At 46.3% G+C, this 18,510-nt stretch overlaps 2 protein-coding genes across 2 annotated transcripts in view; both read left to right on the top strand.

The window, feature by feature from the left end:
* The window catches only part of Dnr1 (E3 ubiquitin-protein ligase defense repressor 1), a 113,155-nt gene extending 100,905 nt beyond the window's left edge, over nt 1-12,250 (top strand). The window contains exons 3-7 of the mRNA XM_076799792.1: nt 5,459-5,699; nt 6,155-6,324; nt 6,405-6,621; nt 7,076-7,276; nt 8,465-12,250. Coding sequence (XP_076655907.1) covers nt 5,459-5,699; nt 6,155-6,324; nt 6,405-6,621; nt 7,076-7,276; nt 8,465-8,794 — 1,159 coding nt within the window. The 3' untranslated portion in view covers nt 8,795-12,250. The remainder of the gene's footprint in view (nt 1-5,458; nt 5,700-6,154; nt 6,325-6,404; nt 6,622-7,075; nt 7,277-8,464) is intronic.
* An 811-nt stretch (nt 12,251-13,061) lies between these two features.
* The window catches only part of Px (MAP7 domain-containg protein plexus), a 109,208-nt gene continuing 103,759 nt past the window's right edge, over nt 13,062-18,510 (top strand). Inside the window, exons 1-5 of the mRNA XM_076799761.1 lie at nt 13,062-13,420; nt 14,780-15,677; nt 16,338-16,594; nt 16,826-17,463; nt 17,794-17,985. Of these exons, the coding sequence (XP_076655876.1) occupies nt 14,894-15,677; nt 16,338-16,594; nt 16,826-17,463; nt 17,794-17,985 (1,871 nt within the window). The 5' untranslated portion in view covers nt 13,062-13,420; nt 14,780-14,893. The remainder of the gene's footprint in view (nt 13,421-14,779; nt 15,678-16,337; nt 16,595-16,825; nt 17,464-17,793; nt 17,986-18,510) is intronic.

Genomic DNA, 18,510 nt, shown 5'->3' with positions numbered 1-18,510 from the left:
TCTACACTGGGTCCGATTTTCTATGGAGAATCTCTCCTCTCTCTCTCTCTCTCTCTCTCTCTCTCTCTCTCTCTCTCTCTCTCTCTCTCTCTCTCTCTCTATGTCTCTCCGATATGCAGTCGGAGGGCGTTTGTTCGATCGTTGCCCCGGGAAGTTGCGCCGGAGGCGTGGCAACTAATGTTAGCATTTCAATTTAATCTGGACGCGACTGTAACATCAAACCGTAGAACTCGATTTACTAGACGGAATTCAGTTTCCGAAACTCCGATTCTATCTGCGTTAGGGTCGAGCCGATAGCCTCTCGACGGCATAGCGCGCTCGCCGTGTTCCCTGGGTCACACACGACCCCCATTTTCTTAGTCCGTGACATGGTCGCGGGACTCTTGATCGCAGACAACATTCTCGTAGGAATTTTTGAACGTTCGACAGCTCAAATTAAAGCTGGAAGCTCGCACTTTGCGATGGGTACATTTAGGTTTGCGGGAAAATTCGGGAACTTGTTGAGGAATTGAAAAATCCCGGTCCATCGCTCGGTGAAAAGGTGCTCGACTATAAGGGGTTGCTTCGAGTCAATTTTAAAATGTGTTCCGATAAGAATTTTTGCATTTCCGTGATCTCAAATTAAAGCTGGGAGCTCACACTTTATGATAGGTCGATTTAGGTTTGCGGCAAAATTCTAGATCATATTTAAAAATTGAAAAATCCCGGTTCATCGCTCGGTGAAAAAGTGCTCGATTTTAAGGGGTCGCTTCGAGTCAATTTTAAAATATGTTCCCATTGGAATTGTTGAGCATTCGAGGGCTCAAATTAAACCTGAAAAATCGCACTCTGTGATGGGTCCACTTATGTTTGCAGAGAAATTCGACATGTTGAGAGATTGGAAAATGTCCATCGATCTTTTTGTATTCAAAGTTTCCTTTCTAAAGCCCGAATTTCGATGCCTGTTAAAATGTTTCCGGAGACAGAATTAAACCCGAGGAGGTAATCAGCGGAGTAAAATCTTGTATCTACGAAGTAACTTCCAAGATCAGAGATATCGCAATCCCACCGAAAAAGAATAGAACAGTTAGAGGATGCTGGATCGATCGTGCGAGTTCCTACAGTCTATTAAAAAGTTCCCGGACTAGACAAACAGGTCCTTCTGGGACCTACGGGGCAATTTTAAATTCCACAAAGGCAGGATCGAACCCAAAGGATGCTGGCTGGGATAGTTTAGCCATTCGTTAGAGCCAGGAACCGGGAGGATGCTGAATCGAATATGCACAACTTCCTGGGATCCATTAGAAAATTGGGGACTTCGCCGAACACGGGATCGAACGGAGATCGATCAACGACAATTCGGTCGATCGCTTGCGAGTTACACTAATTATTTTCTTGGTCTTCGACGCGTACATCGATCGACCTATCCGCGTTCGCTGGCCCATCCGTGTCTAACAATCAACAGGTCTCGCTTTCAGTTTATGATCGTTTCCCTTTTTCCTGTTTCGTTTCGCACTCTCGATTGCGGCAACACGCCTGCCTGCGGAACTTTCCAACAAGCGTCTAGCACGAACCTAATTTCTCCACATTGCGTAACGGATGATCCTCACCGCCTGGGTGAGTGAACATCGACGGCGCGAATGAACGTCTCGGAAGATGGCGGAGAAGCTGCAGAAAAATGTCTCATTCAATCCGTGTTTTTCGTTACTTCGTCGCTGTTTGGCCTGCTTGAGAATAGTCCAATTAATTGCTGTTTAACAACACTAGGTTTACGGGACCCGTCTATTATTATTAACACATCTTGCGCGGGAAGCGACTAAAGTCGTTTTTCACGGATTATTGATGGATTATTGTTATCGATGGGTTTTTGTGATGTGTTTACAATAAAGTCGGATAGACATGCGTTGCAAAAATACAAAACGTGCGTTGCAAGAATGAATGCAACACACGGTAAGACTTTGGCGGCAAAGTGCCCGCGCAAGATGTGTTAAGACTCTAAGGATGCATACGTGAGAAATTGTTTAGCAAAATTAATTCGTTGGGTATATATTATTTTAAGAATATTGCTAAACATGTGGGGAGCAGCACTTTCTTATTTTTATAAGGTAACGCAAAATAGTCAGTTTTAGTGGTCCGTAAGCCGAGTGTTAAAGTCGTAATGATTTCCACTGATAGGTAAATTGTTTTGCCATTTCTTGGAACATTTTGACGATGGAGTCGGGCAACGAAACAAATGGCAGCGGGGGCGTTAAGGAGAATGCATTCAGCTCCATTCACGAAGACAGCTCTCACTATTAGGGCCGCTATGGTTTCCAAAGGCGTCTTGCACCGTCCCCCGGAAAAGCGCGACTTTTCGCCGAAATTTCGCGCGCGATCCGAAATTTCTCTCGGCGAGAGTTTCGGAAAAGTTGGTTCTCGCCGGCCGACGCAACGGCGAAAAGGCAATCGGCGAATAATCCCCCGGCGAAACGAGGTTCGAGGCGAGTGGCCCGTAATACCAGTGGATTACAAAGCGCGCCGCGAAAGTCGGAGTAAACGAAATCTCGAGAACACATTCGCCCGCCTACACGCTGGCGCGGCACAGCCACTTCTGCGCTTTTCCCCTCCTCGTCCCGTTCTCCACGTCCACCATTTTGGGTAGGGCACGGCGTATCCAACTTTTTTTTTCGTCGGCTGAAAATTCGCATCCGAGATGCTCCATTTTGTCGGAGGATCGTTCAACGTTAATCGCGTTTCTTCTTTTCTGCCGCGTCGCCTTCTTTCTCCCTCGAATTGGAAAACTGAACGATATTTCGGTCGAAAGGGCAATTTTCATTCCAGCGGTTATTAGACCGCGAATTTTCAGCATTTCGCGGATGAAAAGTGTAAGTAGGCTAGGTACCAAGCTGTCGGCGGAATTTGAGAACGAGTTATATCAGACGGTTTCGTTTTTAACGTTAACTTTTTTTTTTTACTGAGCTCGTTCCACGTTGTATTTCGTTGTTCGGCTACGCTGGATGGCGCGTCATAGTTAGCCAGATTAATGGCAGCGTTGCGACGCTCAGAATCGACGGATGCAGCTGCTTTTCAGGCTAATAACTCCTTCGGTTATACTTTGAGCAGCGTCGGGGAAATTAATCCTCCAGCTAATTATCTCACGACGTTCCGCGTCCCCGATAACACCGAAACTACCGGGATCTGACATTCGGGTCGAAAATAACGCGAGATAGCGGTTTACAGGATTTCCGAACCGGAATCGTTCGTACCTAATCGGTTGCAAAGCCTTTTCACCGGATGAATTAGCGATATCGGTGAATGAAAATTTCATTCAGAGGCTTCTACTTCATGCACCAACTCAATCCTTGCGGAACGATGACTTAAACACCCCCTAATTTGGCCCACAGTAGCCTATAAAAGTGACAAAATAATCATCATAGTCCGCAGAGAGCTAGGAATTCCCCTAATCAATGATTCCGTCCGTTTCCACAAAAATGAACAAACACGACAGGACTCGAATGTCCATATCTCATAAACGAACCCAACTTCTGTAAAGTGATGACTTAAACCCCCCCTAATTTGGCCCACAGTACCCCATAGAAGTGACAAAATAATCATCATAATCCGCAGAGCGCTAGGAATTCCCCTAATCAATGATTCCGTCCGTTTCCACAAAAATGAACAAACACGACAGGACTCGAATGTCCATATCTCATAAACGAACCCAATCTCTGTAAAGTGATGACTTAAACCCCCCCTAATTTGGCCCACAGTACCCCATAGAAGTGACAAAATAATCATCATAATCCGCAGAGAGCTAGGAATTCCCCTAATCAATGATTCCGTTCGTTTCCACAAAAATGAACAAACACGACAGGACTCGAATGTCCATATCTCATAAACGAACCCAACCTCTGTAAAGTGATGACTTAAACCCCCCCTAATTTGGCCCACAGTACCCCATAGAAGTGACAAAATAATCATCATAATCCGCAGAGAGCTAGGAATTCCCCTAATCAATGATTCCGTTCGTTTCCACAAAAATGAACAAACACGACAGGACTCGAATGTCCATATCTCATAAACGAACCCAACCTCTGTAAAGTGATGACTTAAACCCCCCCTAATTTGGCCCACAGTACCCCATAGAAGTGACAAAATAATCATCATAATCCGCAGAGCGCTAGGAATTCCCCTAATCAATGATTCCGTCCGTTTCCGCAAAAATGAACAAACACGACAGGACTCGAATGTCCATATCTCATAAACGAACCCAACCTCTGTAAAGTGATGACTTAAACCCCCCCTAATTTGGCCCACAGTACCCCATAGAAGTGACAAAATAATCATCATAATCCGCAGAGCGCTAGGAATTCCCCTAATCAATGATTCCGTCCGTTTCCGCAAAAATGAACAAACACGACAGGACTCGAATGTCCATATCTCATAAACGAACCCAATCTCTGTAAAGTGATGACTTAAACCCCCCCTAATTTGGCCCACAGTACCCCATAGAAGTGACAAAATAATCATCATAATCCGCAGAGAGCTAGGAATTTCCCTAATCAATGATTCCGTCCGTTTCCACAAAAATAAACAAACACGACAGGACTCGAATGTCCATATCTCATAAACGAACCCAATCTCTGTAAAGTGATGACTTAAACCCCCCCTAATTTGGCCCACAGTACCCCATAGAAGTGACAAAATAATCATCATAATCCGCAGAGAGCTAGGAATTCCCCTAATCAATGATTCCGTTCGTTTCCACAAAAATGAACAAACACGACAGGACTCGAATGTCCATATCTCATAAACGAACCCAACCTCTGTAAAGTGATGACTTAAACCCCCCCTAATTTGGCCCACAGTACCCCATAGAAGTGACAAAATAATCATCATAATCCGCAGAGCGCTAGGAATTCCCCTAATCAATGATTCCGTCCGTTTCCGCAAAAATGAACAAACACGACAGGACTCGAATGTCCATATCTCATAAACGAACCCAATCTCTGTAAAGTGATGACTTAAACCCCCCCTAATTTGGCCCACAGTACCCCATAGAAGTGACAAAATAATCATCATAATCCGCAGAGAGCTAGGAATTCCCCTAATCAATGATTCCCTCCGTTTCCACAAAAATGAACAAACGCGACAGGACTCGAATGTCCATATCTCATAAACGAACCCAATCTCTGTAAAGTGATGACTCAAACCCCGCCTAATTTGGCCCACAGTAGCCCATAGAAGTGACAAAATAATCATCAAGGTTCGCAAAGGGCTAAGCATCTCCCTAATTGATCACCCGTTTCCGCAAACATGGACAAACACGACAGAAGGCTTTCCGAACTCGAATCCAACGAAACGATGATTCTAACCTCCCCTAATATTAGTCGCAGTATGTCCCAAGCCGGTCCATTAAATAAATAATTCGAGAAACGGTCAGTTCCTGGCCCGTAAATGATCTGTTCTCTAACGCGACTCGTTTTTCTCTGATCCGCAGGCACCAGTTCTACTTGCACTCTCGTTTGGAGCTGGTCGAAGGTAGATTGAAGGTCTCGGACTGGGGCTCGGTGGCACGGTTGGTCGCCTTGATAGCGCAAGCGGACGTCGGCGATTACGATGCCATATCGCCGTTGCATGCGCTTTATTCGCAGTGCTGTCAGATACAGCCGACGGAGCCGTGCGATGCGAAACCACAGGATCTGCTGCACCGGATAGTCCAGCAACACAAGGAGATCAAGGTTCGAGTCTTTTCTTTCACCTTGTACAGCACACTCTCACGTTTCGCAAACGCGCGTTAATTTCTGCCACGCGTGATATCCGAGCGTGTAGCCGTTGCAGTGGAAAATAAAGTCCTTCGAATGTACGAGCACATTATCGTCGCAGTAGCCTTGCTAAATTATGAAAGTATACAATTCTTTCGCGGTTCTATACTTCGTTTAACGAGTCGATGAAGGTAAACAAATTCGCGTAGCAATGATTTGAGCGCTACAAAGTTACAGTTAGCTTACAAAAATTTGTACAAAACAACCTTCGAAATTTTCCCCACGATTCTGACCAATTGCAATTTTTCCAAAAATTTTCACTTAGAAACTAATCGTTCTAACATCACGAAAAATTAAAGCTCGTCTGTTGCAATTTTAAGAGAGCTCCCATCCTTTTAAAAGTGTCCAAACAATTATTGTTTTCTGTGCAGGGCATGAAGGCGTCGACGGCCGAGTACTGGCTGCTGAAAGAGATCTCGAACCTGGACACCTTCGGCCAGGAGATGTTCCACAGCAAGTTCGGCTACAACGGAGTGTCCATGATCGGCGTGGGACCCCACGGGATCACGGTCTACCGCAACGACGGCGAGGAGACGCAAAAGTACGTTGACGCGAACACGAAGCAAGAGACTTCTAACTATACTCTCTATCCTATGTTAACAGACGTTTCTCTGTTCTCAGTATACCGTACACGGCGATACAGAGCGCGACGTCGCAGCGTCGGATGTTCCACTTGGTGTACCTCTCCCTGGACGGCGAGGAGACGTCGCTGAACTTCAAGTTGGACTCGAGTCAATCGGCCAGCGGCCTGTACCGAGCGATCACCGAAAAACACGCGTTTTACAGCTGCGAGACCGTCAGGAGCGCTGTGACCGCACAGTTCATCCGGGATCTCAAGGTATCTTCGAATGATCATCGGATTAATGGGAAAAATCGATTCGCTAAGTGGACGATTAGGACCAGGCAACGGATTTTTATGCAATGTCAAATTTATGCGCATCAATTGCAAGCTACAGGAGCTGAGCGACTGATTCTCCTGATTAACCCCTCGTACAATAGTGTACAGAAAGTGCACTATTGTGCGTTTTCTAGAACTTGTAGATAGCCATGGAAAATTTCAAAAAGTCTTCATCGTCGGGAGATTATTGTAACGTCTGTGACAACGTATACAATCTAAATAAGCTGACCACCTATTGTCATCTCCGAAGGGTTAATAGTTTTGATATGCTGAAAATTCCTGAATGCTTTGAATCTTTTTGTACTGTTTTAAATTCTCATGAACGCATAAAATCCGGCTGTCTATAATATTGGAGCATTGGAGGACAGTGTGATAAGTTTTCCTGTTCTTTCAGGGCACCATCATCTCGATCTTCAACGAGGACTCGACGCTGGGGAAAAAGTACGTGTTCGACATCCGCAGGACTTGCAGAGAGGTGTACGACAACGCGCGACGAGCACTATACTGCGAATCGGCGACCGTTAGATTGCCGGATGAGAAACAGATCTTGGAGAGGCACGACTGCGCCGGGGATTGCGAGGATCCGAAGTGCAAGGTATAGATCACTGGAACTGCACCCCGACGCATAGTTTCCCAATCTGGACGCTGAGGAAGTCTGGGGAGTCGGTAGAGTTTATACACCTACGACAGAAAATAGTAGATCAAATGCAAAACCGAATTCGAAAGCGCTATTGTATTATTTTCAACTTGCCAAAATTATTCGAAAAAGAAGTCATCTTCCTTGAGAGACAATTCTTGTGTAAAGCAAGAAAATTGGCTAATATTTTAACATTTTTTTGGTAGAAAACCATTAGTTACAGAGGTTTGTTATTTTACCGGTACGGAGACATATTCAAGAACTAGGAAAACAAATTTTGTATTCTGTTTTTGATCACTGTTACATCAAGTTACATACACTTGTTATTCTATTCGACAGTGCAACCATTATTGGCGTGCAGTGTAGCACTTGTGTCAATCATTATCAAAAGGTGAAAAAGTTTTTTGAAGTAGCTTATGCTGAGATTATATTAAAAATCTGACAGAGATTACAAAAATTAGACAAGTTTCACGCTTTCAAAACACGAAATTAATTTTCTTCGATTGAAAGATTCAGTTTATGTGAATTGGAAAAGTATAAATGAAAAATGGAGTCAAAATCTGTAGTGTAGACTCTAGAGAAATGTATGAGGAAGGAAATTGCGTTGGTTGAACATTTACACGAGAATCCCCCTTTATCCCGATCATTTTACAATGACTGAAATTATAAAAATTCTTTTATGGAAAATACAGAAATAAATTTAGTGCAGCCACTTTTATAAGGCAAGCTTTGATACTTTTAACGCTTGCTAGGTCTGTGCGTTAAATCAAGCATTTAACAGTTGTTATTATTTTGCACGATAAAACATACTGTACAGAAACTGCAAACCAACAGTTTGAGACAACAGACTATGGTCCATCTTCCTACACAAACAGAAAAGAATCAGACATTTCCCAGTACATCTAGAAAATGAATACTAGGGCTTACAGTGAAAATCTTTGATAACTATCTTTATGGTCTCGATGGCTCCAACTATGTCCTAACTATGATCGAAGCGTACAATGTCCTAACTGCGAATATTGGAATAGATTCAGGTCTGAAAAATAGACTCTGAAGCGAACTTGGGGAACTATGTCGTAATTATGTGCCAAGTACGATCGAGGGTGGAGGTTCGAATTGATTTTAAACGTTCGGTTGAACCCGCAGGAATCCCGGGAATGTCTGGCAAGATTACTGGACGCGATGCTGTGTCGCATTTGCATGGACCGCAGCCTGGACACCGCGTTGTTCCCGTGCGGACACGCGGTCGCCTGTTTGGATTGCGCACGTCGTTGCGAGCGGTGTCCGCTCTGTCGGGCGGACATAGATCACTGTCGGACGATCTATCTTCCGATCGAGTTGACACACGTGGACAAGCACAGCCCGAGGTCGGTCGCGGACACTGTGATCGAGCCAGGTTACCGTCGGACGTCCTCCGAAGAGGTCGACAAAAGGAGTCTCAGCGGCGAGAGATCGGTGAACGGTGACGACATTTGAGACCGGCGCGTCGCCAGGCTCGGCGTCGTCCAAAGAGTCCTCGGGATCTTCGCTCGCCGAGTCGCTGGATCCTACTGATCTACACGCCCGCCGACGCCCGCCATCTAGATCGCAAGGGAACGCTCCCGAGCCACGCGAGCCGATTTTTTCCGAGAAACAGTTCTTAGAACGGCATTGAACAGATTTTATGCATTCATGACAAAAATGAAGAAGTGAAATACAAATAGAGATTAGAAGAATCTGGGGACACTTAATTTTCAACTTCTTCAAATGATTGAAAAAGAAAATACATTTTAATTTTGATTTCTTACGGTTGGACAATGTTTATTTTGCATATAGATCCGCGGTCTAGGAATAGACGTGTCGGAGACCAATTACATGTTTATTTTTTAATTTTCTAAGCACACGTTCGAACATATTTCTTATAGACTCATTATTCTTTCTGATGACCCTGATACAATATTCCATTCATTCAATTCAATCGCTGAAAAGTGTCATCTGTAGAAAGGGTCTGTAACTTCCCCAAAAGATGGGAATATATAATTCAATACTTATTGTTGTATCTTGGCCTGCATCTCGGTTCGTAGATCCGGTCCGGATATCGGTCATAGATTTCTAAACATTTGTAAACGACCTGCGTTCTCCATTGGTACTTGCGCGATTCGAAAAAGATTGTACTGTCCTGCACCATGTGGTTTGCGAGATAACTCAAAAAATATTTTCAACCCCCAAGGGGTTGTTCCCACCCCCCTACGTGTGGATGCCGTTCGTCGAAGAAATACGCGACGGATATTTTTCTGGGAACTGTGTCTCTTTAGTGGAAATCGGCTGGCGTAACTAGGATTTAAAGCCCGTTTTCGATGCTGAACGCGAAACAGTCTCGGACGTCGTTCGCTGTACGTCGCGCAGTACGTCGGACGGCTAGTCGGTTGTCACTGTGATGAGTCTTATCTACCTGCGTCAAGATAAGAGCTGCGATCGCTGTCGGACGCCTGGATCCGATTCTACGTTTCATTCTCGTTTCTTTGTTTTTATCGTGGTGAACATCGGACCAATAAGTTTCGTTCGTTGTTTTAATCGTTGCTCGCGCGACACTTGTTGCTCTTGTTGCCCTCTACAATTAGATAGATCGACTGACCGCGCCGGGTCGGTCGTTTTGTTCTCGTGTGTGTCAACTTTCATTTAGATAATCGCGGTGGCCAGGGGTGAACGGTGTTATCGGAACCAGTGACCCATCGTATTTTTTTAATATAATGCCCCGTTATTCATTACGCGTTGTGTATCGTTTATAAAACGAGCGGCGCGACGGGCCTCCTCGTAAAGGACGTTCCATTTGTAGCGAGCGCGACGACCATAATCTTCGTGAATGACACCGATTTATAGAAAACTGTGTTGCCCCGAGCGTTGACGCAACGCCCGCTCTGCATTCTCGGTGATTCCGTTCGCGTTCGCCTGCATAGATCAGCCCGTTCGATAACCGGGAACCAGAATGTCGATCGTTATTATTCATTCGCTGATGTGTTTTCCTTTTTCTGTTCTTTCTGTTCTCTCTCTACGCGTGTGGAACGTCCTGTACGAGAGGAGGAAACCTTGTTACAGCAATATATCTGTTTATATGTACATAAAAACGAGATAACCCGACCGATAGGGTCGACAGAGTAAAAGTCATGCGTTCACCAAATGTCAAATCCGATTTAACGAACTCGCCGCCGTATGCCATCTTTTAAGCAAGTCCTAGCGCAAACAAAAAAGAAAGAAAAACGAACGAACAAACGAGGATTGATTATGGGATCTCGATAGACTGCGAACTGGTTACTGCGACGCTGCTGTCAGCATCGCGTCCCCCCCAAGTGACGTTTTCGCGTTGATTTTTGGCGTAAAAAACTCGTGTTTTTTTTTGTTCTCCCCAATTTTTACATTAACACCGCTGGCGATTTTGCGGAACGAATTCGCAGTCTGTCGGGTTCGCGTGTCAGCAGCGAGGAGAAGGCTGTTACAGAATCAAAAAAAGCGAAAGTGTGTTGGCCGGGTCGTTCGGAGGAGCCTGCGATTGTTGTTCTTCGCGTGTATTATTTATTACGGTTGATTTCGCGCGACGCCTCGCGTCGTCCTTGCCTTTCCCTTGGTCGTCGCTCGACTGCGGATCTTGCGCCCTTATGGCAGAAGTGAACAGGCGGAATTGAGAACTCGGTAAAATCGTTAACCCATCTGCATCGTAAGAATATACAATCTTCTGTAAAAAGAAAAATATTGACAACCCTGTAAATCTTGAGAATTTTGTCCTTCAGAAAAATTGTTCGTTGCAACAATTCTCTCCAACGATGCAAATGGGTTAAAGGGCTCCAGAAGTTTCAGTTCAGCCACTGCTAAGAGGCAGCGGTCTATAAACATCCAACAGTAAGATCCACAGTCTAGCTATCATCCCTCGAGGAGTATGAATCGGTTCGAAACACTATGACAGATACAGCTGGATAAGTTTCTTGGACGTGTGTTCTGGAAAAAGCGAGAGAGTGGGAGAAAAGTGAGAGACAAGGAGATCGTTGTAGTCATTCATCAATGCAAAACAGACCTAGTTTATAATTATTTATAAGGGAGCGAGTGGGAGGGAGAAAAAGAGAGATAGAAAGAACGTTAGCGAGAGTGAAAGAGTGGGAGAGAAAGAGAGAGAGAAAGACAGAGTTTTTACATGTTAGTACGATGTGTATACCTAACACACACACACACATACACAGACGCGCGGTCTCGTTAGGTCAGCGAAGGCGTAGATACCTTTTTTTTCCCCTGACAAACAGCATCCGTTTAGTTTCTTTTAGTATTTTTATACCGTACCGGTTCCGAGGAGATCGTGATCGCGCTGCTTCTACGAATCAGATTATCGGTTAAAATGATTCTTTAGGTTTAAAACGCAGTGACAAGAGAGAGAGAGAGAGAGAGTGAAAGGGTGAGAGTGAGAGAGTGTGTGAGAGAGTGAGGGAGATCATCAGGTCGGAAAAACTTCTCTTTCGGTTCTTCTGACTGCGCATAATTTTCCGAGAACGAGGGAGACATTTTTCTACGAACCGCAAAACGCAAAATGCAACTTGTCGTTTGTAACATCGCCACCGTTAGAGTAAACGAGAGAAGGAGGGAAAACCTTTTTGTGATTAATTGTCTGTGTAAAGCCGTACACGGAGGAATTCGAGATCATCGTAGCTGTTAGATGTGTATGGTAGAGACGAACGATATCAGAGAGAATGGATTTCTAAGAATTATTGTTTGCAAAGAGTATTTTTAAAGTATTTCCAATTATTTTTTAGTATTATATCAGGATTCCACTTGAAATAGTGGTATACATATTATAAATATAAAAATATATATATATATACATATAAAGAAACAACACAATCTATGAAAAATAATTTTTAGCAATACGAAGGTGCAATGTCCCAACCTGTTGATTAAATACGGTGAAACATCGATCGTTGTTCGTATTTCTTCCCCCTCCCCGACGTCGCAACCCATGTAAATCTGTCCGAAAAATCTGTCCTAATTGTGTACGATAATAATCGCGTGTCTCATTAAACGAGAACTATGGTCCACACCATAATTTCCCAACGTGGACGCCGAGAAGACTTCGACACCCCCAAAATCTCAATTTCTGTTTACTTCGTTATCTCTCTCTCTTCAATCTCTCTTTGCAAGATTAAAAATGACAACTACGCTCGGTAACAGTAATTCTCTCAAAGTTTATTTCCAAAGAACACAAAGCAACCGATCCTCGTTGCTTCCAGAATTTTTAAATTATCTTCCTTTTCAATTCTCTCTTCCTGAATATCTCTCTGAATGACAGCATGTAAAAGGTCATCGACCCATGCGGAGAATAAATAAAAGAATTTCGATTTTCGACGGTGCCCGGAACAGATTGAAATCGGCGCGTTTGGGTGGTGGTCGTTCGATTCGAATTTCCGAAGCTGAACGATGGTTGGACAATAAATAAATCCGGGGAGATCGATCGTCGGTAGAACCGTGGACAATTTTTCTCGGGATCTAGGTGCGCGTATGATCTCTCCCCGTGAGGTTCAACGAACACGGTTCGCGTTACGTAACGCAATTATAAAATTGCTGTGTGTCCGCTTGACGGGATTAAAAAAAAATTTCAAACCTCGCGCGTAAACGTAGTTCGCGGCGGTTCGGTCGCTGACGGCGCGGCGGGCGCATGCGTCGCCGCAGTCGATTGGCCAGCGGCGCGGCACTGTCATATGACGAAGCTGCGTGGCATCATGGGAAGCGGATCGCGATTTTGCAACATGGCGGTGAATTGAGCCAAAGTCGCGGTGCTGTGCCATCAGAAAATGTATTTTTCGTAGTCGCGGGACCGGTTTTGTTGCAGTTCTCGTGGATGGGACAGTGCGATACGGATCCGAGTCGCGTAGCACGGTGCACGACACATGTAAATATGAGTGGAACGGGCCGGAACGTTCTTTCGAAGGTGACACCCCGCAGCTCGGTGTGCAGCTCGAGCACGTATGGCAGAGACTAGAATCCGAGATAAGGAGGCTCCTCTTCGACCAAGCAATACGTATCGCCGAGCAAAATCACCGCCGCGGAATAGCGATGCGGTGGCCAATCTCGCCGGACTGTGAAAACGTGAGTGTTCCGACCGTGGAGGCCCGTGAACGGTGCGTGCTCAGTGTGTGCCCGTCGTGGCTGCGTATTTCGGTAGCGAGGCACAGTGCACGGCTCTGCCTTCCCCTTGATCCCTGTGATCCCTCTCCCACCGATCGTTTTATCGTCGAAATCCTCCTCGGCACGACGCAAACGATCGCCGATTCGCGCGACCGATCGCCGATAAACCAGCGTCGAGACAACCGAGGAGAGCGTTTCGACGTGCGACTCGCCGCTAAGGCCACCGTGCCACCATTGCGTCGAATATTCTAACAGAATCACGTTTCCCTTCTTCGTCGCCGGGGCGGATCGTCGATCGACGATTCTCGACGGATCTCCCGTCCCCGGATCGTCCCTTTGATCGACGGATATATGCGTTCCCGGCCGCAATACCGAAGCGAAAACCCTTCGCTTCGTGGCTCGTATCCGTGTCCGTGCTTCCTCCTCGAATCGTTGCCTCGGAATCCTGTTCGAACACGAAAATTATCGTGGACGCGCGCGTCAGCGAAACGAGAAGTGCTTCACGCGGTTTTCCCTTCTGTTACCGACGCCCGAATAAGTGTTTTATGGTCGGTGTCGGTAAACGTCGATGTAGCAATGCGCCAAAAATACACCACATGTTACGGTATTCTAAAAGCATCGCACGTTGCAATGCTTCAATAACGATAAGAGTTTACCGCGAACTCGGGCCTGCACCTTCTGGGATCAGTGTTTTCCGAGATCGTGAGATCGTTCTGATTGAATAATCGAAAGTAATTCACACTTTGTGAGCCTATTGTGCTGCTCTATATTTCATAACCAAGTACTTGTGTTTACAGGCACCACCAACCGAGACTGATCGTTTCGCTGAAAATTCTAGCATGGTAGAAGAGAGCGCGCGAGCCTTGTTTACGCAAAAGTTTGTCGCTCCGTTTCGAGACACAATTAAACCTAACTCGCGGTCCAAGAATGTTTTCCTTCGTAACATTTCGTAATCGAGCGTAAGACCGGCGACATAATCTTACAGACCGAATGTTATTCAAAAATCTTTTGACAATCGAGGAGGAAGAACAGGAAGCGGTGTTTACATAAAAGTTTATTGCCCTGTCGAGTTGAGTTTCGGCTGGGTGTTACACAATTAGAAGACAAATTTGTTCTTTGATGAGCAATTGTGTTTCACGTATTCCTTGTTGAATAAAGAACGAGGTCGCAGCTGCACCCGAATAAGCTAATTTGCATACAATAAAGTTCCCTGTATACATCTGAAGTAATATACCTCGTATCCGTTTATGTCGGTGACACGCTTCGCTTCCAAAACACCCTTCTCGCTGTACTAACACGATTATTCTTTCTTGTTTCCAGATATGCGGAAAATTCCAAGAAAGCATCGTCAATCGTAGTAACTTGTGATCGTATATGCGTGCCAAACAGAAGTATATAGAAGGTCGTTGAAGAGAAACCCGATGGTTTCCTGACATGATGGAAAACAAACTGTATGTGAAAAATGAGCCTGGCCTGGACGGACAGTCTCTCGCGAATCCGCAGCCAAATCCAGCCTCCGAGGAGATCGGAGGTGCCAGGGTCTGCTTCGTTTGTGGGACGGTGGGCCACAGCGAGCAGTACTGGCTGCGAGTGAAGCCGAATCCGGCTGGTGCGCCGAACGAGCCTTATTTCCCGTTCCTCGAGTCCCACGAACCACCAGCCGGCTATCGTGGGGAGGGAGCCCGCAGCGGAGCTGTGAAAGCATGCAGCCTTTGCTACGCTTTGTTGCTGCAGCAATGGGAGAGCTACGAGCAGGATGCCAGGCCGCACAGCCAACGGATCTATTGGCTGAAGAGATGCGACGGCGGGCCGTTCACCGGGGCCGAGATGGCTCTTCAAGGGGAGTACGCTGCTCAAGTTCTTGGTCTGACCAACGAACAAACGCCACAGCTCAGACCGGAGAACAGACCGGTGGGAATCTCGCCGAGACTCCCGGCGAACTCGCCCTCGCCGAGAGTCGAGCAGACGAGGCCGCCGTCGAACTCTATCGAACTGCCACGACCGCACTCGAACACTGCTGAAACGCACAGGCACCTGGAACAGGCGAGGCTCACCATGGAATCTCCCCATCAAAGACTGCAATCGCCCCATCAGAGGTTACAGAGCCCCAGGCAGCCCGTCGAGGACGCCAGAATATCCAGCGAAGCGGCTTTGGATCTGCGACACGCACCGAGGAGCTCGCCAGCACCGCAACCAGCGTTACCGCCACAGCCTCAACGTATGTTCGCGCTCTCTATTATTACCGATCGAATAGTTTCGAGTAGTCCTCGTTTCAGGATGTATCGGCTGAGAACGATGACAGAGTCCATCCTTGTTAGAATACTTAGAATTAGATCTACTCGCCGCTTCAGCGTGAACGCGCTTCCACTATGAAAGTATACATTCTATTTCGACGCTTCGCTCTCGTCGTTTGTGGGAGGTCCAATGTGTTCGTACCCTTAGTCCTTCGACAATAGTGAGCTGTAATTCAAAGCCATCAGCACTTCGCTGCGCAACGATTAACGATCGCAAGACCGCGAGTCTGTACACGCATTCCTTATGTTAAACACAGACGCTCCATTCAGCCGGTTGAATGTTTGTAAATAAAGGTCAACAGTCTCGCAGATAAAGCGCTAAATGCATATCTAATTTGAATTCTGATCTCAAGCGCAATTCGCGCGCGACCTTTCCAGAGCTAACTCAGCTAATCCGATAGTCATTAGCCGGCCAGCGTCGCAGATAAATAGTTCTCTGAAGACCGGTTCGTAGCAAATTACGGGATAATAAAACGGTTGTTTCGTGTTCTTTGTGTACAAATAATAACGTTCCACTTTGTGAAACGTTTCTGTGTCTGAAGGGTGGTTTGCAACTAACCGTTTCTCGTTTCTCTGAATTCCAGCGATTTACAGCGGTGGATCCTCGTCGAGCGTCGGCACCGATATCCTGGATCTTTCGATGCCGGACAAAAATTCGGTGACGGAAGTTTGTTACGTGTGCGGGGACGAGTTCAAGAGAGGCTCGCTTAGTCATATCGCAGCGAAACCACTGCCAACCCCGCCGCACCCTTCGACCAGTCCTCCCGCATTCTTCCCTTCTCTGATGCTTCATCCGAGACCGAGCAGAAGTAGACCCATGGACAGCGCAGGTCGCGTACAGGTACACCGTTTTATCTCTGAACTATACAGCAACCCTACAGTTCCCCATAGTACCATTAACAATTGTTGGATCGGAACTCTCCAGGTGAAATAATAAATATGGAGATTGAGAAAAGGTGAAGGAGAATTCCTGGCTACTAAAATTCCGTAAAATTTCCAAACAAATATAATTCTCGTTCCTCCTCGCTGCTCGCGTCACCATTACTCTGACTGATGTTTCTGGGGATTCCAGGCCTGCACAGCGTGCCAGAACTACCTTCTGCTGCAATGGAAGGCGTACACACGGCAAGGAGTGCCCCACGGCGAACGGAACTACACGCTACGCAAACGTCAAGCGCCGACCATGGACACGACCACGTTCATCTGCTACACGTGCGCGCTCGAGTACCCTTCGTCCAGTATTAGGCTCCTCTACTGCTGCGCGAACCCGGAGAAGGAGGCGTACTATCCTTATATTTATACGCTGAAACCTCCGGATGGAGCTAGTCCTATTAGTCCTCAGGGGATGGTGCAAGTCTGCTCCATTTGTTACAAAGCCATACCGCAGAAGCAGCAGGTTTTCGGCAGCGAGAACCACGAGACCCAGCCCGCGGGCCAGACGATGGTCGACTTCCGGCAGCAGGGCCCGTCGCCGAGGCCCGCGGTCGCTAAGTCACCGGCGAACTCGGCCGGCAGCGATATCCGTTTCAAACCGTACGATCTGAACAAGTCCTCGGTCGCCGCGAACAAGCAAAGAGGGGTCAAGGTCGCCTCCGCCGGCCAACGAAACTCGCCGAACAACGCGCCCGCTGAGAACGGGACCGTCGCAGTTGGCCAAAACTATAGGTGCTATATCTGCGAGAGACTCTATCCTCGCACACACATGGAATGGTACGTACTCGCTCCGCGAGAATAACACCTTGGAAAAGAACATCCGAGTCTGCTAATTAGATTTCTGATCTCAATATAAGTATGGTTTACATCAATTGCAAGGGGCAGGAACAGGAATTTCTTTCTTGGCTTATTGAATCTAATAAGCTAAGCATTTTACTAGAAACGGTAGTAATGTTTTCAACCTACTGAACCTATTAAGAAAGGAAATCTTTCAGTAAATTACGAGATTGCGAACGGCGCGTTTGTGCGACGGCGGTAGCGAACGTGCCGGGCAATAATCTAATTGGACGTCGAACAACGACGCCTAATCAATTGTCTTGTCGTTAGGTTGTCCACGAGCCCGGAAGGAATGAACTCGCACGCCATGCATTTTCCCTGTCTGCGAGGAATGGCGCGCACCTCGGAGAACGCTTGTATGGATAGTCACGGCAGAGTGTTGGCCTGTACTCACTGTGTGAACCACCTGGCCCAACAGTGGGAGAGCATGGACGCCGAACGTGTTCCTCTAGAACGTCGCAGGTTGTCCGACACCTTTGTCTGATCCCCCGGAACAGAAACCGTTCGAAAGCTACTTCGGAATGCAAAAATATCCAACAGCAACAGTTTTGCGTTTCGATAAACTTGTATTATTGCGAGCTGAATAGACGTCATTGGCGAGAGACAAGGAGGGCCTCGCTCGTCACCAGTATTGATACTTCTGTAGTCTCTGTGTGTAGACTTTGGCTAGGGATAGGATCAAGGTTAATATGTATTTACGAATTCAAGTCGAGTACTACTTAAGAACAAAAAAAGTTGTCAATGAGTATACTTTTTACGTAATCACATTACAAGCTGGTTTTGAAGTCTAGAACGAGCACTGATTACGAACCTCATAATACTTGCAGAGCCGGTCTCGTCTGGATTGGAATTTGCGTTTCAATATTCCCCTTCAATATTTGCATTCAATATTTCCCTTCAGCTCGCAATAACGCAAGGCAGTAGCTCCTCGGCAATTTTTGCCAGCTGTGACCCACGTCGCACCGACTAACGTCTTTTAAACGATCT

Source organism: Halictus rubicundus, chromosome 13 (genome assembly GCF_050948215.1).
Source record: "Halictus rubicundus isolate RS-2024b chromosome 13, iyHalRubi1_principal, whole genome shotgun sequence".
Classification (NCBI taxonomy): domain Eukaryota; kingdom Metazoa; phylum Arthropoda; class Insecta; order Hymenoptera; family Halictidae; genus Halictus; species Halictus rubicundus.
Note: the sequence above shows the minus strand (reverse complement) of the source record. Positions and strands in the feature narration are given on the sequence as shown.